Raw genomic sequence first — 17,560 nt, 5'->3', positions numbered from 1 at the left:
TCATAAGTTATTCTTATAGTGCAGATTAAAAAATTATAAGAATACATGGGTACAATTTTTTTTTACTAGCATTTGAAGTTCAAATATTGACGAAAGTTCGTCAAAACCATGAATATTTGCAAATTATTTTGTAGTTCAAAACTCATAAAATTGTTTGTATTTATATCTAAGGTTAAAAAATTCAACACTAAGCTTTCCATAAGTTTTTCTTCAAATAGCTATAAAGGAAATTTGAAGCGTCATTATAGGAAAAATGTTTTGAGCATTTGAGTTTTAAATGTTTATGAAATCGCGTAACGACAACGATTTATCCTCAAACCAGGTATATGTATATGTATGATAATATAAGCCATAAGGTATTATGAATTATGGGCCGTAGGCATTTTCCTCAAAAAAATAAAAATAAAAATAATTTTGACCATTTTCCTCCACTTTCCATTTTCCTCCAATAAATAAAATAATAAAATCGTCATTCGTTATCAGAATATTAAATATTTAATTCAATACATTTAAGTATAATATGGTTAAATGTATAATATTATAAGTATCAGTGGATTTATTAACTAGAAGACAAAACACAACTGGTGTATAATGTCTGTTTTTAAAGGTTTTCCTCGAGAACTTTCAATAAACGTCGCTTTTTCAGACATGTTAAATATTAAAATTTGCTAAATCTTAAAACACACTATAGGCACTACGGCGTACGGTAAGCTACTAAAAATATAGTCTTATTGATACGAGTATTTAGTATATTGTCTAACTGTCTAACTCATAATCAGTGACATTTGATGATACACAATATAACAATAAAAGTAAAATGTATATGCGTATATGACCGTAGGTTTATATGTACGTATCTTTATTAGGCTTAATCAAAGTTACTAAAATGGACAATGGAGGAAAACGGAATCTCGTTTTTGGAGGAAATTGTCCCGCCCGAATTATGATAACTACCTACATGCAATGTTTTAAGAAAAATTGATTAACCATGCCTTATGCAAAATGCGTCCTAATTGAAAAATTATTATATTTGTTTCAAAATATAATATATGACAATATTTAAATATAATATATCCTAGACTGACAAATATCATCTCTGTTCAGAATCGTTTTTCGTATACAATGATTATACCTATCATTGCATTCAAAACTAACCTACCCTAGACAGAGGGGGCGCCCAGAAATTGGGCCACATTTTAACTACCTGTTTCATATAAAATATGTATTTACATTTTACTGCCTGGAGATTGGGCCACAAATTAAATCTATATTTTTAAAGTGTACCCAAAGATTGGGCCATAAAAGTATAGCACACAAATATACTATTAATATGAATAAATATATAAGTACCTATATTCTATCCACCATGAAATTTTCAAAAAATTTTGACTCATGTTGTACTATTCATAGGTATATGCAATTTTCGATCATTAATAGTTTTTTTTAAATTAATATCGATAAAAATTTATTTTTTGGGTAGAAAATCTTGAAAATTTAATACAAGACTCTTAACATATTGTTACAATAGCAGTTGAAAAATAAAAGAAATGCATAGTCACAATTTTTTTTTATAAGCATTCAAATTTTGAATTTTGACAAAATACGTAATAATCACAAAAATTCGAAAATCGTTTAAGCTAGAAATTCATAAAAAATTTTCTTTTTAAATCTAAGATATGAAAATTTAATACAAGATTCCTTTCAAATTTTTCAATCTTTATCACAAAAAAAATGTCCACCGTAAATTCAAATTAAATTTTTATTATCATTTGAATTTCAAATATTGACGAAAATTCGTTAAAACCATGAATATTTGAAAATTATTTTGTTGTTCAAAATTCATAATATTGTTTGTATTTATATCTAAGGTTATAAAATTTAACACCAAGTTTTCCATAAGTTTTGCTTCAAATAGCTATAGAGAAAATTTGAAGCGTCATTATAGGAAAAATGTTTTGAGCGTTTGAGTTTTAAATTTTTATGAAATCGTGTAATGACATGGGCGTCCCCAGTCAGTCAAGTGCCCCGTCTTGCCCCCCCCCCCCCTGGAAAAATGTTATTTCCACAGTAATTGGTAAAATTCCTATTAAGAAATTAGCTTCTAAAAATAGGTCTACCTAATATGTTATGTTGCTATATGTCAACGCACGACTATAATTGGAACATTGCCGTAATTTTTACGTATTTTGTCAAAATGTGAACTTTAAATGCTTATAAAAAAAATTGTGCCTACGATTTTTAATATTTTTTAACTACTATTGTTACTAGTTGTTAGAAGCCTTGTATTAAATTTTCAAGCTTTTCTACCGAACAAATGAATTTTTATCGATATTTATAGAAAAAAAAAACTAAAAAAGTTGAAAAATTAAAATGTTAGTAAACAGGTCAAAACAAATCTAAATATTTTGAAAATTTTATCAAATATAGAAAATGCCTATATAAACATTCAGTGAAAATTTCAAGTATCTGCGGTCATTTGTTTTAGAGTTACACCAAAATAAGGAAATCGTTAAAAGTGAAAATCCAATGTTGATTTATAATGTGCAAACCACGCTGATCTAAACATTTTTACCAATATAATTAATAATAATAATAATAATAATAATAGGTAATACAACGTAATATGTGTATAACATAATAATTATTGTGAATAAAATCCCACACGGAAATTTATCGGACACGATATCATTCGATATAGAATATTATATTGACATTGTGTAGGTACATGATTAATTCGCGCCCTACAGTTTTATAATAACATCCAATATCTTATCATCTTGTTATTAGGACACAACGATCATCGAGAACCTTTTTCCCGGCTCTTACATATTATTATTATACACATGTTATTCACGTTAATAATGGTCTGCACAATGACTCTTATCGCCGGCCACCTCTGCTCCACAGCCACTATACGAACAATCATTACTACGATGTCTGATATAATAATATATGTCCGACATCCGCTCGTGGTCTTTGCTCTTGTACTACACCGTACAAACAGAACAACTTACCATAATCTTATCGGACACGATAGCTACATTATAACCGCCAAATAATAGTTATTGCTTTACAACGAAATGCGCGCATCATCAGCAGCTGTGTTGTGATCGTCGTAGAAAACGGACACGGACGCGATTATATTAATATTATACACTACACTGATACATAGGCGCCCGCAGAAATTTTTCCAGGGAGGGGGGGGGGGGCAATGTTAGGATTTGAGGATAAATATTATAATTTTACTAGGTGTTTTAAAATAACAACCTTTTTTATTATACTCGTATACAATATATTATATTTTATACTTTAAATTTGTTGTATAGTATATAGTAATTTATCTTAAAACATTCAATTAAAAAAGTCAGGGGGCCCTCCCCTGCGGGCGCCTATGCATTGATACGATACTCGACTCGGTTAAGAAAAAATTATGTTTCGTTTGCATATTATGTATTGCGTGTATAATACGTCATATTATGCATGTAGGGTTACCAGACGTCCTCTTTTTAAGCTGAAATAAAAACTCCGGGGGGGGGGGGGGGGGGTTCAATATTGGAAAATGTCAGGGTTTTTCATGAAATGAGCATTTTTTAATAATCACCTCCATATCAGTATATGTTAGTACTTATTTATTTCTGAACCACGAAGAAATTCTAGAGTATTTAATTTATTTTCTCAAGTCTAAATATCAACTAATAAATGTGTAAAATTAAATATAATTTATACCTAATGGTATATTATGTATATCATATTATTATTACAGTAGCAGTGGCGTAACTATAAAATTCTAGCCCATGTGCAATATTATTTTATGGCCCCTAAAAATCGTTATATGAATAAAATTAGACAATTACTATTATTAATTTTCAGAATTTTTACACGAGTTATTTATATTTTGTGCAACTAAAAAATTTGTAATTTTAGGAAGTTTAGCGTTTGATTCCGCAATTTCTTTTTGTTTTCGTTTTTTAGCTGCCCCACTAGTACTGCTCAACATTTTTAGTCTAAAATATAATACCTATAATAAATATTTATAATTTTGTACGCGTAATGTATATATAAATTATAATATGAAATAAATGTAGGTAATTTCAAAAACGGTTATTGCAATAAATACGTAAATATTATGACTAAAATAAACTACCTATAAATTATAATTGTATTAAATAATTATACTTACAATATTTTTAATAATTAATTGTAAAACAATAATTTTTAAAATATTATTATTATTAATTAACACAACTCACGTCTTAAAAGTAATAGTACAAAGTTTACAAACAATGTACCGTAGCAGGGGCGGAGTGGCCCACCGGGATACCGGGAAAATTCCCGGTGGCCTGGAAGCAAAATGGCCCGTTTACCTAAAGTATAGATAGAAAAAAAATAATGTAGGGTAATGAAAGAGTTTATTTATCTACAGGGTGATTCTTTTAAGTGGGTACACTAATTATCTCGAAAAGTATTGACTTTTTTCGAAATATTTTTTTACATGGTTTCAAGTTGTTAAAAAAACAAACCTTTTTATAAAAAAATTATATTTTTAAATATTTTTTATCCTTATAATTTTTTATGTTTTTTACTTTTTTGAATGATAACATAGAGTTTTAATTTCATTTTTATACTCTTCGTAATATAAAATTTTATGGTTTTATCGTAGTATATAATTTATTATAAAATAGTTTAAAATTATTAACAACATTTACAATTTTGATATATTTTAAACAAAATATTAAAATTCTAGGGCCCCCTTTTGGGCCTTCTAGGCCCCGGGCCCCGGTGCAATGCACACTTATGCAACCATGTAATTACGCCACTGTACAGTAGGTGTAATAGGTACATTATAAGAAAAATAAAATGTACTTATGAATAAGTTTCGTGATCTTGAAAAAAAATGTCCTCTTTATTGTCAACCATAAATGGTAACCCTATATGCATGAATACATATATATATATATATATATATATATATATATATATATGTGTGTGTGTGTGTGTGTGTAGTATACTTACACATCTCCAAAAGTGTTTATAAACAATAATAATATGTTTTTGGTTTTCTATATTCAACGAGACACTATCGCAAACAGGCGACTTCCCCCCCCTCAAAAAAAAAAAATTGGACTATTTGTGCACTTGATGCTCAATTTTTGTGTAGGTAGTCGAGTACTTAGATAGGTATATTTGAATACAATAATAGTCTCTACTGGCGTTGGGTATAGGCATTCTGATAAAATATAAATAATATCTCAAAATTCAACGAATGAATAATTATTAATCATTGACATTTGCAGTAGTTATCACTATGGACTTGTGTGTACCTAATGAAAAATGGTTGGCAAATAAATTAATCGTATAAAAATCATAAACCGCAGTGTAAACAATATTATAAATGGATTTTATAGATATATATATAAATTATGAGGACGCTAAATGACATGCACATGTGTTTACTTCTCCGTTTCACGAACGTAAAGGTTGTAGGGACAACATTGCAAATTTGTGTTCAGCGGATCCAATTTAATTTTTTTTTGCGTTACCAATTTTAATGGTTTAGTTTGAATTGAGTTTTGTATCAAATTTAAAGATAACAATATAATCTGTTTTCTCGCGAGTTTTTGCGGTAGGTATTTTAATTTTCGAGTATGAAATTATGTAAAATATAACATTCGTCTCAACTTATGTGATTTAAAAAATTAAAAGATGTTTTTCTGTAACAACATATATCATAACTATGTTCTTTGCCATTAGGTTTGATGATTGGTTAATTCACTCTTATGTAATAGTTTAGAAGAAAAAATTTTACATTTGGAACTGTTGAACACAAATATATACTTACCTACCATATTGTTATATATTTGTGAGACAGGGACTGCCTAATAAGAGATCGGTATAAAATTAAAGGTATACTATGCGAAGAATAGTTATGATCGACTTTTTCCAGTTTTGAACGCTTCAAAAATAGATATTATGCGGCGAGCCAAATATTCAGTATATCTAAACCTATATAAATCAGTGTTTGGAAAAAACGTCGTTAATGGACGCACATTGTTCGCGTATATTTAGTGGATGATACGAGGACTTCATCACTCTTTTTTTTAAAATAGAATATGGACGTGAACGACATTTTTTAATTTAATAATGAATTTAAAACGTTCAATTTTATTTCCAATTAGTAAATATGTTTGAAATATATTTTAAAGAATAAAACCAAGAATGAACCAGATGCCAACGCTGATCTAAATAAATAAGCATCTACCTGATATTATGTGCGTATTTAGTCAAGTGATAGATGTATTAATTAATTCTGATTTAGTCATTTTGGTACACTGCGGCATGTATGACCGCGTTGATAACCTTTAATTAAACGACGGTGGACCTAAACAGCAACTATAAGATCATATTATTCATATTTTTTTTTTTTTTAATTGTGCGTTAAGGTTTGAGTATTAGATTACATTGGACAGGGGACTAGATTATTTCGAAAGATTACATATCTCGTTTCGTATTCAAATAGTAGTTCTAAACAATTTAACACACTAGCACTAGGTAGTAAGAATATTTTATCTCAAGTTATATAAATGCATTTGTAAGTTTAGAAACAGAATTTAACACATATTTATCTACCTTTAAATTTGTAGACTTTCAATATAGATTAGAAAGGGAGTTTAGGTGAAATCATTAAGTTATAGAAATAACATTTTTGAGAATGAAGTTCAAAATTTGCTAAAGGTATTACATGAACTAAGATTATTTGGATGTAATTTTTTATTTGAACTAGATCAAAACTGTGGGTTTATTTAGGTTAATGAAAATAAAATATAAAATTGACAATTTTATTAACGAATTAACAAAATATGAAATAATATTGATAATAAACATAAAAATAAATTACATCAAGATTGAGAAACAATACTGTTATATCTATCTTGGTAATATTATATCAGTCCTATTAAAGTAGGCAGGTGACTGGACAGTCATGTACATGTATTAATTTATACAATAGTATAGGTATAACTGTGTACACACATGCAATTACATTTTAAGGTTTCTACCTAAGTTATAGATTAACTTTAAATAATGTAATTCATAATAAAAATAAAAAACTTTTCAATACTTAGTATTGTCAAGCAAAATCAACGCAATAAATTATATTTAACAATACTATCTGTTCTGTTACCCAAACAATGTAGGAGAGCACAAGGATATATAAAGTAAGAATTTATTAAATATTGAACTAACAAGTTGAATTACACTGCATCTACTTGGAGTGGAAGTAGACAATTAATAGTAGTTGATCAATAATTATTGATTATACATGGATTTTGAATACACATTATGTGGTTAAAATTGAAATCAAGTTTATCTGAAAATGAATGCTTTTTAAATAATAATCAGTTTAATTTTAAATAATTAGCTTGAAAAACTATTGATTTTTCATAAAGGAATATACACACATTTTCACTACAATACAAAATACAGATTAGAAATCCATAGAATTTCAGTACATGTATTATGAGCATAGTGAAAAGTTCATTTAAAATAAATTTGCAAGTAAGTTTTTAAATTTAATACATATTAAAAACCAATTCATGAAAGTCTACCACTTTACATCAAATATATTTTTAATATTAAGGAATACAACATCTTAGATACCTTCTTCAGGTTCCACATCAGTATTAAATTGGTAAAACAATAATAATATAGAAAGAGGTAAAAATATATAGATTTTAAAATAAGACATTAACACTCACATTTTCAAGATCACAACAAAAATGTTTTATAAATAATATTTAAAACAAAAAGTACAAACACATCCATATTAAATAAAATTTAAACTTTTTGTACAGAAAAAAAACACTGAATATTATGATAATTTATTTAATAATTTAAAAAGAAAAACACTTCTAATATAAGATACTTCACTAATAATTCCTAAATAAAATTGAAATTTTTGCTTACTTATACAATTTTAATTATTTACACGTCTTGTATGATAAATTATAAAATGATTGCTAAAATAATTAAAAGAAATCAATCAGCAGTACATTTTGAGTTGTTTATTTGTAATATTAATGATTAACTTTTTAGCAATTTATATTACTTGTCAATAAAATAACCATTGTGTAATTTGTAAATTATAAATTATGAAAACTGACAACAGTATTCATTTTACAATTCGTAATGCCATTAATGGCCAATAAATGAAGTTTTTCATTAAATAAAAAAATAAACAATGATAATATTATACATACAAACCAAAAATATGCTTAAAATATAAGTACCAAAATTATTTTATCCTTTTTTTTAGTTATATAAATAAAATTTATTTTTTTTTTTTAATACTATAAATTATAAGTAATTTTTCAACATAAATTTTGTATAAATTCTACATAAAAAATGATGAGTTTTCGTGATGGCCTTTTGGCAAAGTACAATTAACATATTTATTTCCAAATATTAACTACAATTCTTATGTATAAAAATTGTATATAATGTAAAGGAAAGAAACAAAGTAAGAATATGTTAACTACTGAGCACGGTTATAATATATTATCAGTAGAAAGTCAATGTAAGTCTAAATGTTCTTCATTATAAAACCTGTAAGAAAATCACAAAATCATTAATAAAATAATTTAAAAAAAACAATCTATCAATGGTCAGTAAATCATGATATTCAATTAAACTCATTATTTAAATTTATCATAATAATACACTACTTTCAGTTCATTTTAATTTTTCTTAAAAAATATTAATAGAAAAAAATAAAGTAAAACACTAACACAGGAGTGGTTTAAGATTTGCATTTACATTAACTAATTGATTTTTGCAGATTAAATAGATTTAAAAACAAGATATTTTGATGTAATAATAATTTTTTTTTTAAATGACAAGTTCAATTACAAATAGACAATACTCTAAGTAAGTTAAGAAACACAGTCGGCAGCAGTCAGGCAATACACAAGTGTGTCATCCACATATATACATGGCATGTAGTATTGTTACATCCCAGTATACAAGAGTCAGCCACTAATTGTATGAATGGCCATAAACCTGAAAAACTCTCATATAACATCTGTAGATCTTGAGAGATTGTTCAGTATATATAAGATTTTAATAATTACAGACCACCACACTATCTTTACTCCAGAAAATTTGACATAACATATTATACCTACATTCCTTTAAAAACATTAAAAAAAAATTTTTTTTTATTGCATACTAAATCTAACAAGGTAATAAATAATTAAGTATTTAAGAGATTAAACTAATGATAAAAGAAATTGAGAATATTAGGAATATTTTATAATTTTTTCTGGGTATAAACATCATATTTCAAATATTTTAACAAAATATAAATCCGAAATCTAATAATAACTAACAGCAAATAATAGTATGTAATGCCAGTCTTAGAATTTAATTTGTTTGGAAACATTATTATATAATTTTATTTTTGAATTTGTATATTATCTAATTTTTATTTACTTTGGCACTATAGCAGTTAATATTATGCTGTGCCCAGTGGCGTAATAATTACGGGGGGGATTTGGGTGTTGTATCCCCCCCATGACCTTTTTTTTAAGACTGATTAACTACATACCTATGTACTTCTTTATCTAATAATAATATTATTTTTTTTTTATATAAATGTATATTATATTGAAATCAAATACCTCGGCAAATTAATATTATTATAAATAGCCTATAATTTATACTTTATAGAAATAATACAAAAAAAACAAATCCTTTATGCTAATTGTACATAAATACTTCGTACCTAGTTAGTTCTAAATGCAGCCACACAAGTTTATAAGTATCACTATTTCAATATGAATATGTTTTGTGTAAGTTTTGAGTTTGTTTATGCATTGTGTAGTGGTACAAAAATAAACCACCGAGCAGTAAAGTATTATTTTATCGTGGATCGACGACGATCGAAAGACTATTGTCATATCTGTCCTATCTTATCCTATCCTAATATTTTTCCGTAGTCCTATTGAACTAAAAATAACTTATCGATTTGTACACTTTATCGGAATTTATTTTATGTCTCATGTGTACGTAAATATATTGCTCTGAATTCTGAAAGGTGCTTATAATAAATACTTTTTATTTTTATTTTTTTGTGGGGGGAGGGGTATAGGTAAAGTGTTAAAATATTTTATCCCCCTCCCACAAACATGGCCAAATTACGCCACTGGCTGTGCCCAAGTGAAAAAAACGATTTATAGGTACCTAGGTTTATTAAATTTAAAAAAAATAAACATTTTCAGTAAACCACTTTTTACATGAAGACTATGCCCTTATACAGTTATACCTAACCTATGTTGCGATACTGAAATTATCAGCTTTTTTTATGTCTATATACATTCACCACTGATAGCAGAAAAATCAGCTGACAGTAGTGACCTAGTCAACACTATTTATTTACTACTGCATTGGTTATCTACTGATATTAGATAAATGATATTATTTTTTTTTTAATGGTAATAAATGCATATATCCTTTCATATAAGTACAGTAACAAATAATAAATAATAATTAAATATGTAGGTGAATGATCATTATTAATTTTTAAATGATACTTACGAATAATGACAAAAATTAGGACACAACTGTTGATAACTGGTCCACTTTCGGTGTATTGTCATCAGCTGATGCATTTATATTATTATCAACAACATTTCCGGCAGCTTTATCTAGCTCCTTTTCAACTTGTTCAATAACTGGTTCATCATTATTAGTGGTGATGGCAGTGGTTGCAGTTACAGCTTTCAAATCAGTTTCAACATGGAGAACTTTGATAGGTTCTATTGCCTCCACTACTGTTATTGGGTCATCACCATTTGTAGGCTTAACTTGGTCTTCAGTTTCGCCATTTGGTGTAACATCTTTGGTTGCTACACAAAACCCAATATCATTGTTTACAATCTCTTCCACAGACTCTATTTTTTCCTTTTCATCGCTTTGGCCATTGGTATTTTCCAAAGCTACTGATTCTTGTATAGGCTCATCATTTTTAGACTGTTCAATTATTTCAGGGTCTTTTACTTTAATGGGCTCTTCCATTATTTCAGATTTTTTATCCTCAGTTTCAACAGACTTATCCTTTTCTTTTTCATCGTTAGCGACTGGAACTTTTTCAACAACTTCTTGATCTTTGGAATCTTCAAGTGGTACATCAGTCTTTTCCTCAACTGTGGGTAAATCTTTTTTCTCTACATCAGATGGTGCTGACACATTTGTTTCTTCAACATTGTCAACATCCATTGGTGAAATACCAGAGACATCATTTTCATCAACATTATTAGTTTTATTTTTGTTTTTTTCTGGGTTGTCAATCTCATCAGAAGAAGCCTTATCTTCAGTTTTAGTTTTCTTAGCTTCAGGCAATTCAATTATTTCTTCAGTTGTCTTACGCTTCGATCGTTTAGGTTTTTCAGAACTCTTAACTGACTTTTTAACAATAAGCTCTGCTTTTGGTGTTGTCACTATGCCCCTTGCAGCCAACCTTGAGCTCCTTCTTCTACCAGCACCTTCTTGATCCATTTTGTATTGTATCTATAACAAAAGTATATGAATAATTAAACAACAGTAGGGTAACATTAAGTATCCAATTATTTTACAATAGGTAGGTAGGTACCCAAATTAATATATATGAATATTTTATAGAAAGGAATAAAGATTTAACAAATCATATACTGTATACTATGTATAGGTAATTCTAAAAATTGTCTATTTGTTTTTATATTATTTTTAGCCAATTATGCCTATTGATGATTCAATACTAAATTAGTATAATTTAACTGATAGATACTTTCAAGTTCAATCTAACTCGTCGACATCGGGAACTGCACCAATTAAAGCGAGTGTACCACAAGATGGTATACTTTTCCCCTTTATCTTCAATGCCTATGTAGCTGATCATCAATCCATCACGCAACAAACTATTGCAGCAGATTATGCTGACAACAAAGAAATTTTAGACATCAATGAAGATCCTTTAACTGCCTCATCAAACTTACAAGTATATCTAATGGTATCAAAAGTGGAGAGTCAAAATTAATCAAAATAAATCCATATACACAATGTTTACACTCTAACAAGGGATATGTCCAAACATAACTCTTAACAATGTACCAATTATCCACATCTGACACAATAAAATATTTAGGACTGCTTGATCATCAACAAAAGACTGACATGGAATAAACACCTTCAAACTAAAAGACAAACCTTTAAATAATCGCATGCGTATGCTCAGACCTCTGTTAATTAGAAATTAGTGATCCACCCTAAACACCAAACTATTAATCTACAAAGCTCTACTCAAACCAATCCAGACGTATGGACTACAACTGAGGGATTCTAAAAAAAAAATCTAACACTAATCAAAACCAAACATTCCAAAATATATCTCTAACCAAACTCTTTATAACGATCTTCATATGAGAACAATTGGAGGAAGCATGCATTTTCTACACACGTTTTCACAAATGACTCCAAATCCATCCTAACCGTTTCATAAAAAATCTTTCCAACCTTACACTCCCAGGAAATCATAACCGCAGATTAAAAAGGAAGCTGTGTCGTGACCTTTTATAAAACTTCAATAACTAACATCTCTATGTAGTGGTAAAAGAACTACTTAAAAAATAAGAAATACCCAAGAGTCACTAATAGGCAGCTTCTTAATCACACCTTGCATGTTATTTTTTCTATACTCTTATCAAATAATCTTATTGTGCTAATTCTACTGATTGTTTATGTCTAATAAAAATAAAAAAGTAGCATAATTGAAAATAATAATCAACATAGGTACTTAGCTGCTTACTAACTTAATTATGTTTAAGAAAAAATATTAATGAAATTAAATTATATTGAAAAAATAAACAATTTTAACTAGGTAGTAAAAAATATATCGTTAACCAACACCACTATATTATCAGATAAAAATGAAAAATAAGAAATGTGGTGCCTACCCTATAAGAACGATAGGTAGTTGTTTATTTATTATGAATGTAATACAGATAAGATCAGTGATATTCATAAATAATAATTGTTATATTTCTATAATGTCTAATATTAATACCAAAATGATTATGCCAACCAAACAGATATTAGTAGATACCTATATTTAGGTGAATAAATTACTAATCCATCTAATTTATGACAGATAGGATTATGACAAGTACTAAATATATTTATTAAATGAAAAATTAATTTGGACAAAGCTCAGTTTACATTACTATTGATAATTTTAAGGTAAATACAAATTAATATTCATTATAATATAAAATAATTTAAAAATATACATCATAGAACTTAAGTAGGTACCTATTTCAAACAAGGGTAATTCTCAAAAACTATAGTTGAATAATTGACTAATGCAATTTAAAACAAGACATAACAGTAGTTAAAACTCAAAAACATAAATATGGAATGTCTTTACATAATTATATAAGTAGATAAATCCTTATTCTAAAGTAATAGTGAGAGATTGCATCTTGGGGATCACAAACTAGGTTATTCAAACAATTCCAACAAAAATGAGAATAATAAGGAGAAAGAGTTAGTCAAAATCTTGGAGAACATCTATATAGCGATAGATGTTTGATTACATGTATTCTAGAGTGACTTAATTTTTAAGGAAAAAAAATCCAATACCTACCTAACTATATAAAACTAAGTTTTATAAGGTACCTAATACCTACAATTAACTCAGATCAATGGTTATCTAACTTAACTTTAGATTAACATTGACAGTTCTTGACAGTTTAACATTTGGTTATTTTTTAAAATAACTGAAACAGTAAAAACAAAAAACCTAGTTAAATATTTAAACACCTCTCAATTTAAAATAGAAATATCCGAGGAAACATCTAAATTATCAACTTCACTCATTTTATTAGGTATTTAGGTAGGTACCAATTATATCATTATTGCATATTAAGTAATTTATATAAAAATCAATTTAACTGATATTTTAAGTTTAAACATGTTTATACTTAATTTGAATTTTAAGAAGATGCTACACAGGCAATTTATTTCGTTTAAGTTAGTTATGTAGCAAATTTAGGCTCAGCAAATCATCTTTAGCTTAAAAATTACTAATTAAAGTGAATTCACCAATAAGAAACGTGATGGTAAGAACATTATCTTTGTATATGGATTTTTTTTACGATAGTTCAGTTTCTAAATATATAATAGGGTAAAATTTAATTTTAAATTTGAACATTTGTTCATACTCACTTAATAAAAACTGGAATATCGTAAAAAATCCAGATAATGTTTTTAATTTTATAAAAGATCAATTTACTATAAACTTACAAAGCTAAGTAAAATTTTGTATGTTATGAACAAGTAAAAGCTTATATACCTGATAATAATATAAACAATTCTTATAAAAAATTTAATTTAAGTATTACTTAATTAAAGGTACCTATTATTTATTAAAGTTACATAAAAAAAGGTGTCATATCAGTGAAGCTTATTAGGTTTTTACTTTTTTTTAAATAAAATTGGTAAGTAAGTAACCTGTGATTATAAATATTTTTTTATTTAAGTAATATATGGATAATTACTGTAGTGTAATTAATAACCATCTGATTTTCTTTTGTAATCTAGCATACACACTCAAAGGTAAGTAATTAAAATACTAAAAGCAATCAAATTTCTAAAATTTATTAAAAATAAGTAGCATTTGACAGCAGGGCACAGAGGCTATATTTAGTCCAAAAAAGGGCACCGCAAAAAGTTTGGGAACCGCTGCTCTAGAAGGTACAATAACCTAAGTCTAAAATGGATAATTTAAATTAATTTAAAAAAAAAAAAACATTCAACTTAAAAGATAATTATATTGTATTTTATTTCTGGCAAACTGATGACATTTTCAGAAATAAAAATATAACTTCTTACAAAACAATTAGATATATATATATATTTAGCTCTATAAATAGCTTAACAAAAAATAAATACAATAGAAAATAAAAAGACTGGTTAATACAAACACCAATCATCGATCTAAAAAATTTGATTACCATATCTACGTAGGTACTAAATAGAATGTAAAGAAGTTAGTTCACCACTTATATTCAAATGACAAATGTAAATGCAAAAAAAAACATCCTACTTTCTACCATATACTTACGCAAATGGTTACTTTTCCATAATCCAGACCATCACTAGAGTCTAAATACCGTTTTGGTCACACAATACCTACATGTGAATTGTCATTTAGAAAAGTGTTATGTACATAAGTATAACCACAGAATAAACAGATTACAAAAGGGAATCAATAACACCTCTGACATAATGGATTTTGAACAAAATTTTCCAGAATACCCTTTTCCAAGGTTTTATAATTTTTGGCGACCGCTTTTCGGAAATATTTTTCAACATGTTATCAAATGGATAGTGGATATTATCCTTTAATGTTTCGTCTCCAGATAAACTTAGTCAGATGGAATTTCAAATGATGGTGTCTGGTTCTCCTATACTTTTTATTTCACCATTTAGAAGAGCTTCAAAGTTATGCAAACTTTTAACGATGGAAATGATTGCAGCTGGTGAGAGCCTAACAGAATTTTGGACTGACGATAGTCGTGGCATCATAGTGGTAATTGAGGTAACAAGATTGAGAGTGAGATCACGGTGATCAGTACAACAGAATAATACTGCAAATGAAACTTTTCAATAGGAATTAATAGTCTACTTATAAATCAATAAATTTTTCATTAATTAATATAAGGGGCAAAGCATAAAATGATATACCTATTTATCTTGTAGTATTTTAACAGTGACTAGTGCCAGAGTGCATTACCATATTGTGCATAGGCAATAATTTTGAGCCGAACCTTTTTTCAGAAACCATTCATCTCACCACAACCCGCCAAAAGGCACGCGTCGTATGAGCAAGGACGCGCGCGCGTAAACACCTTTTTACCCTACCTCACCCTTACACACTACACTGTTAAACAGCAACAATGACAACAATGACAACAATCACATACGTATACAAAACGGTGCTCCAAGCCACCACCTGCTGAGCATCGATAGAAGACGCCACCGCGTCCGCCGAATCCATTACACAATTGGACGACGCGCGCAATCGTTTAGACCCGTTCGTCCGACAGACTGTGGTGGCGGCGTCACCCCCCGCACCGTCCGTTTTTTAACGCGCGAAGACCGCCACCCAAAAGAATTTTTACGGACAATAGTCGTAGTGAAATAATCGTACGAAAAAAACATACTTACGAGGTAAATCAACGGATATATCAGCGACGGCGTCAGCGATGAACACTGGATGCGCGAATGTACAAATGCAACTCGTCGTCGGCGGGACTGCTTCTTGTCCGGGGTTGACCGTTTCGGCGGTAATCGCGTGCGCGATAGCTGTGACAAGTGACAACGCTACTGCTGCAACGGTTACTTCCTACTACTTACACTGCAGCACAGTGTGAGGAGGGGAGTGGGACGACGACGACGATTTGGTCGCGTACAACACGTGCGATACGGGTGATGTTGCGAGCCGGGGCGAACGGCCGAGTATCGAACGCCGGCGACGGGAGAAAACGAAACGAAAAGCAAATACGACGGACGACGTCGAAATGGCGACAGAACGCGTACGGTGGACTGGTGGTTGAACACAAAACGGTGTACGGACTGCTGCGACGACCAACGTATGTAACTTGTTCGAAGGGCCGCTTGGGATTGATAGTGAAACAACACTGAACGAAACTACGAAACGCACACGGCTCGCGCAGTCACACACAAGCGCACGACAAACGCACACACACTCACGCACAAACGAGAATGCTCGCGCACGCGCACAGCGGCGGCCGCGCACGCGTACGCACTTATTCGAGCGGGCTCACGCACAAACGCGAAGCGGGCACACGCACGCGCACCGTTACGCGGCTCTGGACGCGCGCACGCACGTACACGCACCCGCTACTACGATGGTAGATATGGCGGCGGGGTGAGGTGCACACGCACCAAACGGTTCTCCGACTCGACGGCGGCGGTTTTGATTTTATTACAGTTTACAACAACGCTGCCGCCGCCGCCTGCGCGTCCGTTTGGCGTCGGTTGATCAGGCCGGCCGGCCGGCCGGCTGGTTCAGTGTGTCCAACTTACGCGCGAAAACTTTTCCTCCGCCTTATCTGGAGTCTGATCAGCCGCGTCTGAATCTTGTCTAGACGATGTCTTTAGTGTAGACTTTGGAATTAAACATCAGATTAATCGCACATTGTAGTATTGTACGTTTATTTTATTCATATTAATGTGTTTTATCAACTTAATTATATTACTATGATACTATTACGCACGTTAATACCTTTTAATCTACACGAGTGCAATATTGTATGCTTGTTTATTTAATATTTTGCGTTTTAGACCTTGCACTGTAATATTTTGTTATAAACTTAATATAGCTTAGATTAATATTGCAGTCGTATCGATTAATAATATTATTTAGACGTGTTGGCGATATTGTTGTTTGTGGAATTTGATTTATAGTTGGTAACCAACCCTGGTTTTGTGGGTTTATCGTAACCAA

At 29.5% G+C, this 17,560-nt stretch overlaps 1 protein-coding gene across 2 annotated transcripts; it reads right to left on the bottom strand.

Annotated features, from left to right (window-relative positions):
- Positions 1-6,822: 6,822 nt before the first annotated feature.
- Positions 6,823-16,773, bottom strand: LOC107168382 (uncharacterized). 2 transcript variants are annotated; one of them, XM_089216041.1, is made up of 3 exons: positions 16,254-16,773; positions 10,591-11,562; positions 6,823-8,601 (listed from the first exon to the last, which is right to left on the bottom strand). In XM_089216041.1, exon 2 carries the CDS (start codon positions 11,548-11,550, stop codon positions 10,606-10,608), a length of 945 nt encoding a protein of 314 aa, XP_089072167.1. In that variant the 5' UTR covers positions 11,551-11,562; positions 16,254-16,773; the 3' UTR covers positions 6,823-8,601; positions 10,591-10,605. The 2 variants fall into 2 exon arrangements, with proteins under 2 accessions (XP_089072167.1, XP_089072166.1); XM_089216040.1 differs by having other exon boundaries at positions 16,258-16,771.
- Between the last annotated feature and the right edge of the window lie 787 nt (positions 16,774-17,560).

This window comes from Diuraphis noxia, unplaced genomic scaffold (assembly GCF_037042655.1).
Source record: "Diuraphis noxia isolate RWA-SAM2 unplaced genomic scaffold, SU_Dnox_SAM2 contig0001, whole genome shotgun sequence".
Lineage (NCBI taxonomy): Eukaryota > Metazoa > Arthropoda > Insecta > Hemiptera > Aphididae > Diuraphis > Diuraphis noxia.
This window is presented reverse-complemented; position numbering and strand designations above follow the sequence as displayed.